This window comes from Salvelinus alpinus, chromosome 7 (assembly GCF_045679555.1).
Source record: "Salvelinus alpinus chromosome 7, SLU_Salpinus.1, whole genome shotgun sequence".
Taxonomy (NCBI): Eukaryota; Metazoa; Chordata; class Actinopteri; order Salmoniformes; family Salmonidae; genus Salvelinus; species Salvelinus alpinus.
Genome location: NC_092092.1, coordinates 30,123,776 through 30,138,881, shown reverse-complemented (window position 1 = coordinate 30,138,881; position 15,106 = coordinate 30,123,776). Strand labels below are relative to the sequence as shown.

Sequence of the window (15,106 nt, the reverse complement as noted above, 5' to 3'; positions counted from 1 at the left end):
CCAAATAGACAAACAAAAGAAGCATGACGTTCAACTTGTCCTCTGTTTTGGTGCCCTGGCTACCACTGTGAAGTGTAAAGCAAACCCATGCACATGCATGGGCTCCCGAGTGACGCAGCGGTGTAAGGCACTGCATCTCAGTGCTAGAGGTGTCACTACAGACTCTGGTTCGATTCCAGGCTGTATCACAACCGGCCGTGATTGGGAGTCCCATAGGGTGGCGCACAATTGGCTCAGCATCGTCTGGGTTAGGGTTTGGCCTGGGTAGGTTAAATAAAGGTTAAATAAAAAATATAAAAAATAAATAAATAAACATATCAATATCTGCGGTGCTGCTTGTGGCAAAGTCATTTCACTGAGTGTACCTTTAAGATGTCATATTCATCCATGGTTATATTTTGGTTGTTCGGTTAGGCTGAAGATGCCCATAGATGCTGATCTAAGGTCAGTTTAGTGTTTCCTCCTCTTACGGTTAAGGTTAGGATTTAGGGAGCGTAAACGGATCCTAGATCTGTGCCTATGGGTAACCTCTACTTGGAAAGGGCAGATACATTTGAGTTCCTCCTAATCCACTTATGCACATTCATTATTCAACAATACAAAACCACTCAGTCAAATCTGAGCACTTACAAAGATGCTACTCATACTTCCCCTCAATGCTTTCTAAATAAAAGACTCATCCTCCTGTTTTCCGTAATACTCGGGGATGATATTCGATATGTACTGATTGCCTACAACTCTTTTAATTCCTGACCTAAGTACTGAGTAGCTAAGATGTATGAAAAAAGGAAGAGGAAGGTCATACTCCATGAGGCATGGTAAGACATTCGTTTTGTTTTGTTTAGTGTTTCACTACTTTGCAGAAGCATCCACAGGACGTTGTTACTACTTACTCTACAGCACACATCAGGCCTACACTGCAGACTACACATCCCATCGCCATGTCCTTCACTCCTGGTGGGACACAGTGGGGTCGGGAGTTAAGCAGGAGCACTATCTAAGACAAGAACGCCAGGCGTTTTCAAACACTTAAACTTAAACTTAGAATCCTTAATTGAAACAATAACAAAGTGGTCACCCAGCCTGTGTTTAGGTAAAAAGCTGAGGGATGGGTCTGGAGAAATGTAACCGCTCTCAAATGCATAGACAGAGCTACAGTATGCTGCTCTACAAAGTCAAAACACAGTAACTACGCCAACAATGAAGATGAGAAAAATGGCTTTAAAGTTTAGTGTTAGCCAGCCAAATATGATAAGCAGTGATTCATTTGAGACGGTGCCTATTTTCACTGTTTGCAATGTAAGAACTCTAATTAAAGCTATCAGTGTTAATTTGACTTGCCTCCTTTGTAATTCTCCTGCACCCTAATAAAGGTCATGTGGAAACGTGCCTGATATTCTAAGAGTTGATTTGTGTTGGGCAAGGTTATGGTTTGCACAACATTGTACCCTAGCGACAGACCAATGCTTGGCTGTTGCTGTGGTGAGAGAGAGAAGCGGGCTTGAATCTCTCACATAACTAGAGTGAGATATTAAATATTCTGAATACTACACCAGGAGTAGGCCTATACTTTAGCCACAGATAAACAAGAGAGAGAGAGGCTTTTGGCACGAGCGCATTGGCCATCACCGGTGAGTGAGCTGCACATCATTGGCTGAGTCAGTGAAACTGGAAAACTTTTTTAGGAATATAATTTCCTCCTGATATTGTACAATATATGTGTCTCCACACACCTAGGCCTAGGCTATTGATGGATTCCAGACGAGGTCATTTTAATTGATCTCAGATTCTCCGTTTGTCAGTGTCAAAGCAGCCTGTCATTTCCATCCTTTGTGCGGTTTTACGAAAGATTCAGTCATGTAAAATGATATAGAATGTGTTTATACAAGGCCACATGTTTCTCAGACTACAGAAAGAAAATCCCCATGTGTGCAACTTCTGCAAGCGCCTCTACTCTACTGCTCTATGCCACTAAGCAAAAGCAATGATAATGCATGCAATGCTTTATTATAAAGGTGATTTTTTTTCATGTGTTGCTGTACCTCAGAGTCTCCCAGGTCACCACCCTCTTGTGCTAACTTTTTGTTTCCGGCACATCCCGGTTTACAAACTAAGCACTGTAGATAAATGATAATGCACTGACGTATCATCTTATTATGTAGTGATTTGTATGCATATCAACCATGACCACTGACTTGACCTATGACCCCTAAAATGCAGATACTGCACTCTGCCTTTGTATGACCTTAAACAACTCCTGCAAAGGCAAAGTGCAGTATCTACAATCTAAATGTCTTTATCCAACTTTTCTTGTTTTTCTGTTTGATGGAAACAGATTGAGTTCTAACTACATTCCAACTGTATTTAATGGTGTAATGTAGTTACGTTTTCAGGTGTTGTACGTTCTATTGTGATAACCCTTAAGGTAAGGACTATTTCCACTCGCAGAATGGTGATACTTCCAAAAAAAAATTGACTTTGTGCAGTATATACAATCTGAATGTGTTTATCCAACTCGTTGTTTTTCTGTTTGACTTTGTATCGTCATTTATTTGACTTAGGGGTCACAAATCAGTGGTCATGGTTGTAATGCATAAAAAATGACTTCATAATAAGATAATGCATTATCACTTGTCTACCTACAACATATTTGGCTGGACAGCAAATAAACTTTAAAACCATTTTTCTCAGTTTCACTGTTTGCATAGTTAATGCTCTTTGCCTTTGTATGGCAGAGCAGGTAACTGCAGTCAAAATATAGTGGAACAAAGCCAAAGTGCAGTAAATTCTGTTTTCCTGGGTGTTTACTTGGATTTTGCAGTTACTGCAAATTTCTCACTCCCATTTTCTCTAAAAATGGAACATAATTGAACCAGGACACAGTATCAAACATATACTACAAAGCCTGATTTCAGTCTTAACTCAATTTGGACCAAATATGTACTTACTGCGTTTTGCCTTTGTAGGCAAATTATAGTTTTAACCATGTTTTGAGGCTATGCAGTGTTTGTTTACATTTACATAGTTTACAAACATTGGAGTAAAACAAGCTTGTATTTTGGCTTCTGATTGGATATGACAGTTGAACTAAGCTCATGGGGCATTTATATGTTTTATTCTTCAAGACTCAATGGGCACTCTATCATTAATTAATAACTCCAAAAATGGATGGAGCAACTAAAGATTCCAGCTTTAAGTGTCACTTTCTTTTTGTTGAACATCTATTAGATGCTGAAAGGGAACTAGCATAGAGACGGTCTTTCTGCACTGTCACCAATATGGAATCTCTGATATCTGTTTCCCTCGCTACCCAGAGGTCTATCAACATTGGATTTAGTTCCTAGCACAGAGCCGCTTCTGTATCAACAGTATGAGGCTATGTCATTACTCTTTGCCCCAAGTCACAGTAACAGGTACAGAGTGCAAACTGAAGCCGACGGACAAACACCCCTCGGTGTCTTTGTTGCTATGGATTCCTGTTTCACCTTGTTAACTCTACTGAGTCCTCATTGCCATCCAAAGTCCTGGCCAGCCATCTGGTAGAACCGCTGGTTGTGCGGCCTGTAGAACTCCCTCAGTCTCCGGATCATTTCAGGGTCGATGGGGGCGTGTGTTCGGCCTTTAGTCTTCCCCAGGCAGTGGGGCTTGCTGCTGCCCTCCGGTTTCTTCAGGCAGGGGAAACCTTTAGTCTTATTGAAGTAGAAGTGCTTGTCCGTCACAATCCTCTGGAGGCCCAGGAAGTCCTGGACCTTTCCTAGTTCTCCTGCCGGGTCGGAGATGAGGCCCTCCCCACTGACCAGGTGGATCTGGGCCCGGGGGAACCAGGCCAGCCAGCGCTCCAGGTGTTGGGCGTACAGTCCGATCCACAAAGGGCTCCATAGAGAGTCAATCTCACCTGGGATCAAGAAAAGACACAGTTACCTGTTTTAGACTTTGAAAGGGGGGACTGAAGACAGGACTAAAGAATATGGTCTTTGTGTGGGTACTGAATTAGGAAAAACTATGTTTGTGTCATTCATTAATCCATCCAACCATGCTATCATTCATTCATTCATTCATTCATTCATTCATTCATAGGCCTATACAATAAAGATGCATCACTATGATTCTGACCATTGGTGCGGTTCTTGAAGGCGAGGGTCTCGAAGGCAGGGATGTGTGGGGTCTTGGAGATGATCTGGGTGTAGTCAGAGATGGCCCGGGTCACAGGGTCTCGGACCACCACAATCAGCTTCACGTCACGCGACATGGAGTGTACGCGCCCCGGGGTCTCCACGGTAACAAAGTAACGCGGTGTCTTCTCCATGACAACCTGGCCGTCCAAGGCCTTGGGCATCATACTCCTGGGGGATGGAGGGAGAGAAAGGGAGAAATTATAGAAGAAAGGGAGAAAGGAAAAAAGAAAGAGAGAGAGAGATATGTTTAGTGTTTAAATGGTGTAACTATTAGGATTAAGACCATCTGGAAAATGATTCTGATTGGGCTAAACAACCATCGAAAAGGCTTTATTTGTTTCTTACTGGCTACAGTTGATGGTCAGGCCTCAAGGCTGTTCTTATATGCATCCGTAATGGAGGCTGTCATTACACATGTACAGGCTACATCAATCATAGAGGGGTACTGAGATGCACACACACACACAGAAAATATTCACACCCCTTGACTTTTTCCACATTATATTGTGCTAAAGCCTGAATTTAAAATGGCCTACACAAAATACCCCATGATGTCAAAGTGAAATTAAGTTTTTTGACATTTTTACAAATTAATAACAAATGAAAAACTGAAATGTCTTGAGTCAATAAGTATTCAAACCCTTTCTTATGGCAAGCCTAAATAAGTTCAGGAGTATAACATTTGCTTAACAAGTCGCATAATAAGTTGCATGGACTCACTCTGTATGCAATAATAGTTTAAAACGATGTCATCTCTGTACCCCACAGATACAATTATATGTAAGGCTCCTCAGTCCAGCAGTGAATTTCAAGCACAGATTCAACCACAAAAACAAGAGAGGTTTTCCAATGCCTCATAAAGAAGGGCACCTATTGGTAGATAAATACACATTTAAAAAAGCAGACAAAGAATATCCCTTTGAGCATGGTGAAGTTATTAATTACACTTTGGCAGGTGTATCAATACACCCAGTCACTACAATGATACAGGCGTCATTTCAAACTCAGTTGCTGGAGAGGATGGAAACCGCGCAGAGATTTCACGAGCCCAATGGTGACTTTAAAACAGTTGCATAGTTTAATGGCTGTGATAGGAGAAGACTGAGGATGGATCAACAACAATGTAGTTACTCCACAATAGTGGCCTAAATAACAGAGTGAAGAAGGAATCATGTACAGAATAAAATCTATTTCCTATATATATGACAAATACTTCAAAACCTTGTTTCTTATGATTAATTTGACTGTCGTTTTTTACATTAATGAATGTGTTATTCCATGTGTTTCTCTGGGTTACAGTAGTAAAAGCCAAATTCAATATGTTATCAAATAATTGTTTGATATATCTTTTTTTTATACCTAAAAGGGTCCTAAAATTCCAAATCAAACGGCTAAATGATCCATAGGATGACCATCTTAAAACTATTCAGGACGGTCTGGGGACAGAGTTGGAGTGATGGAGATATGGAGGGATGAAGGGAAGAGAGGGAACAGAGAGAGAACAGGATGCTCAGAGTGTCCTCTGGTATGAGCATGGATCAGGTTTCAGCTCTGAACACCCCCCCCCCCCCCCCTCCCTGAAATATGAACTTCTATCTATACATCAATTTCCCAACCTGGCACTATCACACACACACACACACACACGGACGCAGACGCAGACGCACACGCACTATAACCTTCATGGGAGGTGAGAGTAGTACTTAGCCTGAAGACTTCCCTGTTTACCCGAGCCATCAGGAGACAGACAGTCCAACACACACACACACAAACACACATTATTCAGTCATTATTCAACCATGTGCTATTGTTCTTCTGTCCTCAGACCCCTAGCTCTCACACCCCTTCTCACACACACACCGTGTGTGCTTGTGTGTGTGTGTGTGTGTGTGTGTGTGTGTGTGTGTGTGTGTGTGTGTGTGTGTGTGTGTGTGTGTGTGTGTGTGTGTGCGTGCGTGCGTGCGTGCGTGCGTGCGTGCGTGCGTGCGTGCGTGCGTGCGTGCGTGCGTGCGTGTGTGTGCATCCATGCCTGCCAGTGCATGTGCATCTAGTGCAACTAAAGGGATAGAAAGCCCATGCATGAAAGGAGTAGATGAGTCAGTCATAAAGGAGTGATGGGTACAAAGGTACTTCTATTAGGCTGCTCTCATAGAGAAGCCTTGAAGCCAGTACCATTGAGTCAGCATGGAACAGAACTCCATTACCTTACTGTTAAGATAGATGCAATTATCACAGAGCCCTGAGAGCATATTCTCTGTATTCTCTATATTGTTCTCAGAGAGCCTACCCAGTCGCTCATGTGTATTGAGTGTTAAAGTGATCATGTCATCCATGTGTAGATGCCACGCAGCAGGAACAGACACCCTCTGGGTGAAAAGAGAGATTTTTACAATCTCTCTCCTGTTTGTCATCCACTTCCCTCTCTCCATCTCTCTGTGGAGCGTCATACCCCCACTCCTAGGCCATGGGGACCAGCCCAAGAAGACCCTGTTCCGTGCAGAGCCATAGGTATTGATTCTGGAGGAGTGGGGGATAAAGTGTGTGTGTGTGTGTGTGTGTGTGTGTGTGTGTGTGTGTGTGTGTGTGTGTGTGTGTGTGTGTGTGTGTGTGTGTGTGTGTGTGTGTGTGTGTGTGTGTGTGTGTGTGTGTGTGTGTGTGTGTGCGTGCGTGCGTGCGTGTGTGTGTGTGGGAGGAGGGGGTAGGGTAGGCCTGGGTCTCATCTGGGCTGAGGGTGGCAGGTGGGGTTTGGGGGAGCCTCTGGAGTCCCATCAGCACCGTGCTGTGTGTGTATGTGTGTGTGTGTGTGTGTGTGTGTGTGTGTGTGTGTGTGTGTGTGTGTGTGTGTGTGTGTGTGTGTGTGTGTGTGTGTGTGTGTGTGTGTGCGTGCGTGCGTGCGTGCGTGCGTGCGTGCGTGCGTGCGTGCGTGCGTGGGTGGGTGGGTGTGTGGGTGGGTGTGTGGGTGTGTGTGTGTGTGTGTGTGTGTGTGTGTGTGTGTGTGTGTGTGTGTGTGTGTGTGTGTGTGTGTGTGTGTGTGTGTGTGTGATGACAGATGTGAGGCAATTACAGTGTCTATCACACACACACACACTCTGGGGTCAAAGACCATCATATGACAACGGAGGGAGGAGAGATGAGAGGGTAGGTTAAAACTACATAAATGTTGATAGATTTGATAAACTGGCATCAACTGCTATGGATCGCCAAATCTATTTAGTCTACATACATTATAAGGATGCAATGTTTCAATGACAATAGCCATTATTTCAATGAAGAACAATGAAATTGTTCTCTTATTGATGTCAACACGGAGTGTGCATTCTTGTATGTGTATATGTATGTGTATATGTGACTGAGAGTCCATTCATCCATTTCTCTGCGCTGGGGACCATTAAGGCTCTAGTCCATTGTAGCGTTGCCCTGTCCACTTCCAGCAGACATCCATCATAGTGGGCCCAGACCCCCCCTGCCTCCCCTCTGCAACCCCCCAGAGAGCGCCTTTATGAGGGCTAGATCACCCCGGCTGTCTGGGCCTTATGGAGATCACACACATTACAGTACTGGATGGGTGGATGGGCCCCGATTTAATATAGAGATATTATTATATAGAGAAATATAAATGTGTGGGAACGCAAACACACATACGCACAAACGCATGCACAAATTCACACACATAAACAAGAAACACTAGTGTATTTCCCCTTTCTAACACGAATAATATGTAATAACAGAATTCAGATTCCCCTACACTTAGCCCAGTTTTTACTCCCCCTATTCAAAAACCATGCTTGAAAAGAATCCACTAGATTCCCTTTGCTGTCAGACGTGATCTCCTCTAACATAGCCATGCTGAAGATCACATGTTTTGGCAGCCATTCTTTAGCCATTTGCATGGCAATTATACTCCTGTGTAAAAACACAGGCACACATGCAACGTCAAGCCCAAACAAAGCATGGGATCCATGGGTATGAATTGATATGCTGCTTTTAACAAGTTCATCTGAATTGCAAATGAACCACAGCCATGTGAGAACATCTGACTCTGTAAAGACCACTAAATTGGAATCTGTCATTTGAGTTCTGATGGGGAATGCGTTCTTCTCCAGATCAAAACGGAACACTTAGCTAGGCATCTCAAATTGATTGCAACACGGTCATCGTCTGTACGTGATATTGCACTTAGTTAAATAAAGGTTAAATTAAAAAAAAAAAAAAATTGTTACACTATATGATTGGTAAAGACAGATTTATATACAGCATGTGAAACAAAATCACTATAACAAGAAAATGAGACAAACTCTACACTCCATTATGGGCTCCCCAGGTCTAGCAGTACCTCATGGTCAACACTACATCAATACATCTCACTGCTACAGGAGAGAACGTTACCCTACAGCCTCACAAGAACACACAGAGGCAGCACTGAATAACAAGCCTCCAGCTCTGGGAGTATAGAGTATAGCTCCAATGACATGGGGTGAGGAAGAGGTCAGTGGAGATGTGTGTGGTTGTGGTAACACAGAGTTCACCCTTTCACCTCTAATCTCGGCTTTTCATCTGCACAGTCACACCATCCTATCCCCAATATTATTTCTCTCTTCTTTCATTCGCACACAATCCATCATCATGTGCTGTAGGAAGTTAATGCACAGCACGGAGAGAGAGAGAGAAAGAGGGAGAGAGAGAGAGAGAGAAAGAGGGGGGATACAGACACAGAGGGACAGACAGAGAGAGATTGAGACAGACAGAGAGACAGACAGACAGACAGACAGACAGACAGACAGACAGACAGACAGACAGACAGACAGGCAGGCAGGCAGGCAGGCAGGCAGACAGGCAGGCAGGCAGGCAGGCAGGCAGACAGACAGACAGACAGACAGACAGACAGACAGACAGACAGACAGACAGACAGACAGACAGACAGACAGACAGACAGACAGACAGACAGACAGACAGACAGACAGACAGACAGACAGACAGACAGACAGACAGACAGACAGACAGACAGACAGACAGACAGACAGACAGACAGACAGACAGACAGACAGACAGACAGACAGACAGACAGAAGCATAGACAGAGACAGAGAAAAAGAGAGAAACCTGACCTCTTTGCATACGTGAGAGGATTATTCCAATGCAGGATAAGACTTCCTGTTAACTGTAACTGAATCCTGTACTGACCAGAGATAACACACACACACCAACCTGGTCTTAAAGCATTTCGTATTATTCTGTACGTAAATCCGGGACACACCATTTAGTATGTTACGTTTCATATGGTATGTATTAATTTGTGGATGTGCATCAACCATTTCGTATGATATGTTGGCATCTTCCTATTTTGTTGCCTTACAACCTGGAATTAAAATAGATTTTTGGGGAGTTTGTATCATTTGATTTACACAACATGCCTACCACTTTGAAGATGCAAAATATTTTTTATTGTGAAACAAACAAAAAATAAGACAAAGAAACAGAAAACTTCAGCGTGCGTAACTATTCACCCCCCAAAGTCAATACTGTGTAAAGCCACCTAATGCAGCAATTACAGCTGCAAGTCTCTTGGGGTATGTCTCTATAAGCTTGGCACATCTAGCCACTGGGATTTTTGCCCATTCTTCAAGGCAAAACTTATCCAGCTCCTTCAAGTTGGATGGGTTCCGCTGGTGTACTGCAATCTTTAAGTCATACCACAGATTCTCAATTTGATTGAGGTCTGGGCTTTGACTAGGCCATTCCAAGACATTTAAATGTTTCCCCTTAAACCACTCGAGTGTTGCTTTAGCAGTAGACTTAGGGTCATTGTCCTGCTGGAAGGTCAACCTCCATCCCAGTCTCAAATCTCTGGAAGACTGAAACAGGTTTCCCTCAAGAATTTCCCTGTATTTAGCGCCATCCATCATTCCTTCAATTCTGACCAGTTTCCCAGTCCCTGCCGATGAAAAACATCCCCACAGCATGATGCTGCCACCACCATGCTTCACTGTGGAGATGGTGTTCTCGGGGTGATGAGAGGTATTGGGTTTGCGCCAGACATAGCGTTTTCCTTAATCGCCAAAAGCTAAATTTTAGTCTCATCTGACCAGAGTACCTGCTTCCATATGTTTGGGGAGTCTCCCACATACCTTTTTGTCGAACACCAAACATGTTTGCTTATTTTTTTCTTTAAGCAATGGCTTTTTTCTAGCAGCTCTTCCGTAAACCCAGCTCTGCAGAGTGTACGGCTTAAAGTGGTTCTATGGACAGATAATCCAATCTCCGCTGTGGAGCTTTGCAGCTCCTTCAGGGTTATCTTTGGTCTCTTTGTTTCCTCTCTGATTAATGCCCTCCTTGCCTGGTCCGTTAGTTTTGGTGGGCAGCCCTCTCTTGGCAGGTTTCTTGTGGTGCCATATTACTTCCATTTTTGAATAATGGATTTAATGGTGCTCCATGGGATGTTCAAAGTTTCTGATATTTTTTTATAACCCAACCCTGATCTGTACTTCTCCACAACTTTGTCCCTGACCTGTTGGGAGAGCTCCTTGGTCTTCATGGTGCCGCTTGCTTAGTGGTGTTGCAGACTCTGGGGCCTTTCAGAACAGGTGTATATATACTGAGATCTTGTGACACTTAGATTGCACACAGGTGGACTATATTTAACAAATTATGTGACTTCTGAAGGTAATTCATTGCACCAGATCTTATTTAGGGGCTTCGTAGCAAAGGGGGTGAATACACATGCATGCACCACTTTTCTGTTTAAACATTTTTAGATTTTTTTTTTCATTTCACTTCACCAATTTGGACTATTTTGTGTATGTCCATTACATGAGATCCAAATAAAAAATACATTTAAATTACAGGTTGTAATGCAACAAAATAGGAAAAACGCCAAGGGGAATGAATACTTTTCCAAGGCACTGTATGATATTTTACGAAGTCTAGCTAGGTGGCTAATGTTTGCTAGGTAGCTAACGTTTGCTAGCTCGCTAACGTTAGCTAGGCTAGGGGGTTAGTGTTAAGGTTCGTGTTAGGTTTAGGAGTTAGGTTAAAGGGTTAGGGGAAGGATTAACTAAAAGGGTTAAGGTTAGGGTTAGGTGAAGGGTTATCTAAAAAGGTTAAAGTTAGCTAACATGCTAAGTAGTTGAAAAGTTGCTAATTAGCTAAACCTCTAAAGTTGTCCATGATGAGAGTCAAACTCGCGACCTTTGGGTTGCTAGACATTCACGTTATACACCAAGTCACCCACCCCTAAGTAGCCATCTGTCTTATGTAACCATACCAAATATAACATATCATACTAAATGGAGTGTCTCATATTTACGTACAGAATAATACAAAATGCTCTGAGACCAGGCTGCACACACACACATATATACACACACACACACACACACACACATACACACATACACACACACAAACTGATCGGGACTAATAGCTTTAGTCACGGCAAGCCAAGGTCTTGGGAGAGAAGTGAAGCCATCGATTTGAGAAACAGTGTAAGGATAAAACCTCTGCTCCATCTCAGTCCAGCCCTGTCCTGTCCTCTTTCAGATATGATCTATCTCCAGTCTGCCTGCCTGGTTGAGAGTGGTTCCTGTCAGAGATAGAGATCTGACGTGTCCTTATGAAGCAGATGAGAGCAGAGTGTACAGACAAAAAGGAAGCATGTATTTCTATTTTAATCGAAATGCATGTTTGAAAGTTAAAAATATATATACTTTTTGTGCACCTGACCATGCTCTTATCGACTGCACTTGCAATGTCTCTTCGCAGACAGTTTTTTCTTCAAGCACCACATCCTACAGTGGACACAGCTGGTCTACATATACCATACACTGAGCTCTTCCTAACTTGACTTTTTCCACGATGATATACCCCACTGTGTAATGAAGTGGTGTGACTGGGAGCGCATCATTATCTGTGTGCATAAACTGACCTGGGGTCAGGATCAAGCTGACAGGCCTGACAGTGATATCAAGTGGCATGACAGTCAAGAAGCCCCATCTGGTCCTGGGGAGAGGGCAATCTTGTCACTCTGGGATGTCATTGAGACATACACACACAAACACACACACAGTGGAGACGTGGCACACCCTGGCACACCCTGGCATAATTTGTGTGTGTGCGTGTGTGTGTCAATAAGAGAGAGAGAGAGAGAGAGAGAGAGAGAGAGAGAGAGAGAGAGAGAGAGAGAGAGAGAGAGAGAGAGAGAGAGAGAGAGAGTGCATGTGCGCATGCCTGTGTGTGGGTATGTGTGTGTGGACCTCTAGGATGAGACCAGACCCAGCTGACTAAGGTAACATCTGGCCTTAGCTGCAGAGATGATTGCACTGTGAGAACTCATCCAGACCCCCCCCTGCACATAAACACACAAACATGTACACACACACACAAACATACACACACACACACACACACAGATTGGCATAGCCAGATGGCAGTCTCTCTCTCTGCCTGTCACCTAATCCACTATATGCTGGCCGTGGGTATGTTTGGGTATTCCAAAAACAAACAAGCATTATTCATAGATCTATTTCTATGTTTTAGGCTGCGTCACAGTGGATGCACATTCAAATTGTTCTGTAAAATTCATTACCAACCAAGTCCACCATTCATCGGATCAAATGGAACAATACTTTCTGATACAGGTGCACTGAGTCAAAAGCATTTCTCAAACAAACAACATTCTTTGGATAGCAATGCCCTTTGGAGAAATGTACACGTGCACGCATGATATTTACCTGTACCAGTGCAAGCCTCGTGCGTAATGCCGGTCAAAGAAGTGCGGCTCAGAGCCCAGCGCGCGGATGTCCGGGTGCAGCCTGAGAAACTCCAGCAAAGCCCTCGTGCCACCCTTCTTCACTCCTATAATAAGGGCTTGGGGTAACCGCCGGGTCGCCTTCCAATCTTTACCCGTGTTATCAGTCTCCAAACCGGGCGTCAGTGTGCTCCCCTCCCCGGTCCCTGGGTATCCATCTTCATCCTGTACCGTTACAACGTCCTTATAAAACGTCAGGTTTCTGTCATCGCTGGCGGGTCTGTCCGAGGCTGAGTTTTCCGTCAGGTCCGACTCGCAGCATCCCGTGAAGAAGTAGAAGAGAGAGACACAGATGATTCCCAAAGATAGAATGATTATAAGTTTTTGGAGGACTCTCCTGATGTCTCTATCCGTTGGGTTGCTGTGGTGAAAAGTTGCCATCGCCTTCCCTCAGAGTCCCATCCGAGGAGGGCCATTCTACTGCAAACTCAGCTCACATAACTTCATCTCTGTGAAGACACGAAGGCTTTCTGAGCCGCTCAGATAGAATAAAGTCTCCATAGTGCCGCTGTGTCGATTCCACAAAGCCCCAATAAAGTCGCCGGCGTGCCCGTGTCCCATCTTTCCCTTTGGCGGTTCATTCTGCGAGTATGAAATCCATTGAGTTGGATGCTATTCTCAACGTGACCTCGCTTCTCCGGAGTCCCAAACGCAGCTCAGCCACCCATTCAAGAGATCAATTCCTGTGTTTTGTACAGACATCCACCCACTCATTCGACCCCACCGGCATGGAGAATATAGCCTACAGCTGTTAATATCAGCCGCGCAGGGCTGGAGTGGTCCTTTACCCTGGGATTACCCGCTGTCTCACTCCATGGGTCTCCGGGGACTGCGTGTCATGGGGTCTCGCTCTCTCTTTCTCTCTCTCTCCCAATTCTTTCTTATCATTCATTTGTTCAGGAAAGTGTGCGCTGCGCTCCGAATTAAATTGTCTTTGATTGGAGGGTCATGGCCGAAGGCGGGTCTAATCCCAACGGATTTTATTGGGAAAACGGAGATGAATTTGATGCGCATGCACGCAGAAGAGAAGAGAGAGCAGTTATGGTGTGCATATACGACAGAGCATGACCACTTCTTGATGTAGTACATCAACATTTATCCAGTGATTGTATCTGTTGGCATTTAGTGTTTTATGTAGGGCTATTCTACAGTTTATTCACAGCCAGTTGTGCAACATATTTTCATACTAGCCTATAAAGTTAACTACATTGTCACTTTGGAGAGCCAATTTACTATTTCAACTTGCAGAAAACTAAATGTTGCATTCACAAAAACCCACAAACCCGCATTAGTCAATATGGCATATAGGGCAAATTTCCAACAGGGTTAGCTGGTCAACCATTATGTCTGACAGAGTTGATCACACCCTGATGGTGGCTAGTCCCTGTAAATCAGGAGGTGGCTGAGCACATAATTGGTTTACTGGTTAGTATTAGTCCAGTAACTGTGACTGAATGGCCAAAGCCTCCTGATCCTGATACTCTTTTGGTCTGTCTATCTGATGTCCAGGCATGACACTCCCAAGTCTCATGAGAATAACCTTAAAGAATAAAGGTTAAATAAAAAAATCAATCAACAAGCATAGGAGACAGGAGGAGACTGGTGTAAATGAACATAAATACTCTCTCATATCACGTTTAACGACACGTTATTTCAGTCCCACTCTCCCACAAGGTTGGGGCTATTGTAATAAAACAATATAAATCACAAGACAAAGATATAATTAAAAAATGTAATTGTGAAATAACAGTGGACTGAAGCCAAGTGATATATTTTATATCCTGTTTAAGCAGCTCTTTGTAACAGTGTTGATATTACAGCAGGTTAGGGAGGAGCTAAGGGCCATTGCGCTTTATGGTAGTAGAATAAAGGCAACTGGACGGAAGGTATGGTTAAGAGCTCATTGGAGAGTCGTTTAGGTTGACACACACACACACACACACTTTACGTTCCACATGGTTTATCCCAGTCATCAGCCCACAGCAGATGTGACCCAAGTCATTAGGTCAGAGGTCAGACGTGTCTTGAACTGTAAAAGTGTATAATAACCAATAACCATTGCAATATACATGTGTATATGCAGTACTAAAAGATATGCACAGAATACATTCCCTTCAGTTGTATTATTT

General features: G+C 43.7%; 1 protein-coding gene across 1 annotated transcript; it reads right to left on the bottom strand.

The window, feature by feature from the left end:
• Positions 1–1,862: 1,862 nt before the first annotated feature.
• On the bottom strand, positions 1,863–13,861 carry hs3st3l (heparan sulfate (glucosamine) 3-O-sulfotransferase 3-like). Its single transcript, XM_071409760.1, has 3 exons — positions 12,901–13,861; positions 4,114–4,343; positions 1,863–3,895 (listed from the first exon to the last, which is right to left on the bottom strand). Exons 1-3 carry the CDS (start codon positions 13,356–13,358, stop codon positions 3,507–3,509), a joined length of 1,077 nt encoding a protein of 358 aa, XP_071265861.1. The 5' UTR covers positions 13,359–13,861; the 3' UTR covers positions 1,863–3,506.
• Between the last annotated feature and the right edge of the window lie 1,245 nt (positions 13,862–15,106).

What these genes read in the sequence shown, in the direction of transcription:
- hs3st3l (XM_071409760.1), bottom strand. Translation starts at nt 13,358, where the DNA reads ATGGCAACTTTTCACCACAGCAACCCAACGGATAGAGACATCAGGAGA. An exon ending in CGAGGCTTGCACTGGTACAG is followed by an intron (nt 4,344 to 12,900) that starts GTAAATATCATG and finishes TCCATCCCCCAG; the next exon opens with GAGTATGATGCCCAAGGCCT. An exon ending in CTTCAAGAACCGCACCAATG is followed by an intron (nt 3,896 to 4,113) that starts GTCAGAATCATA and finishes TCTTGATCCCAG; the next exon opens with GTGAGATTGACTCTCTATGG.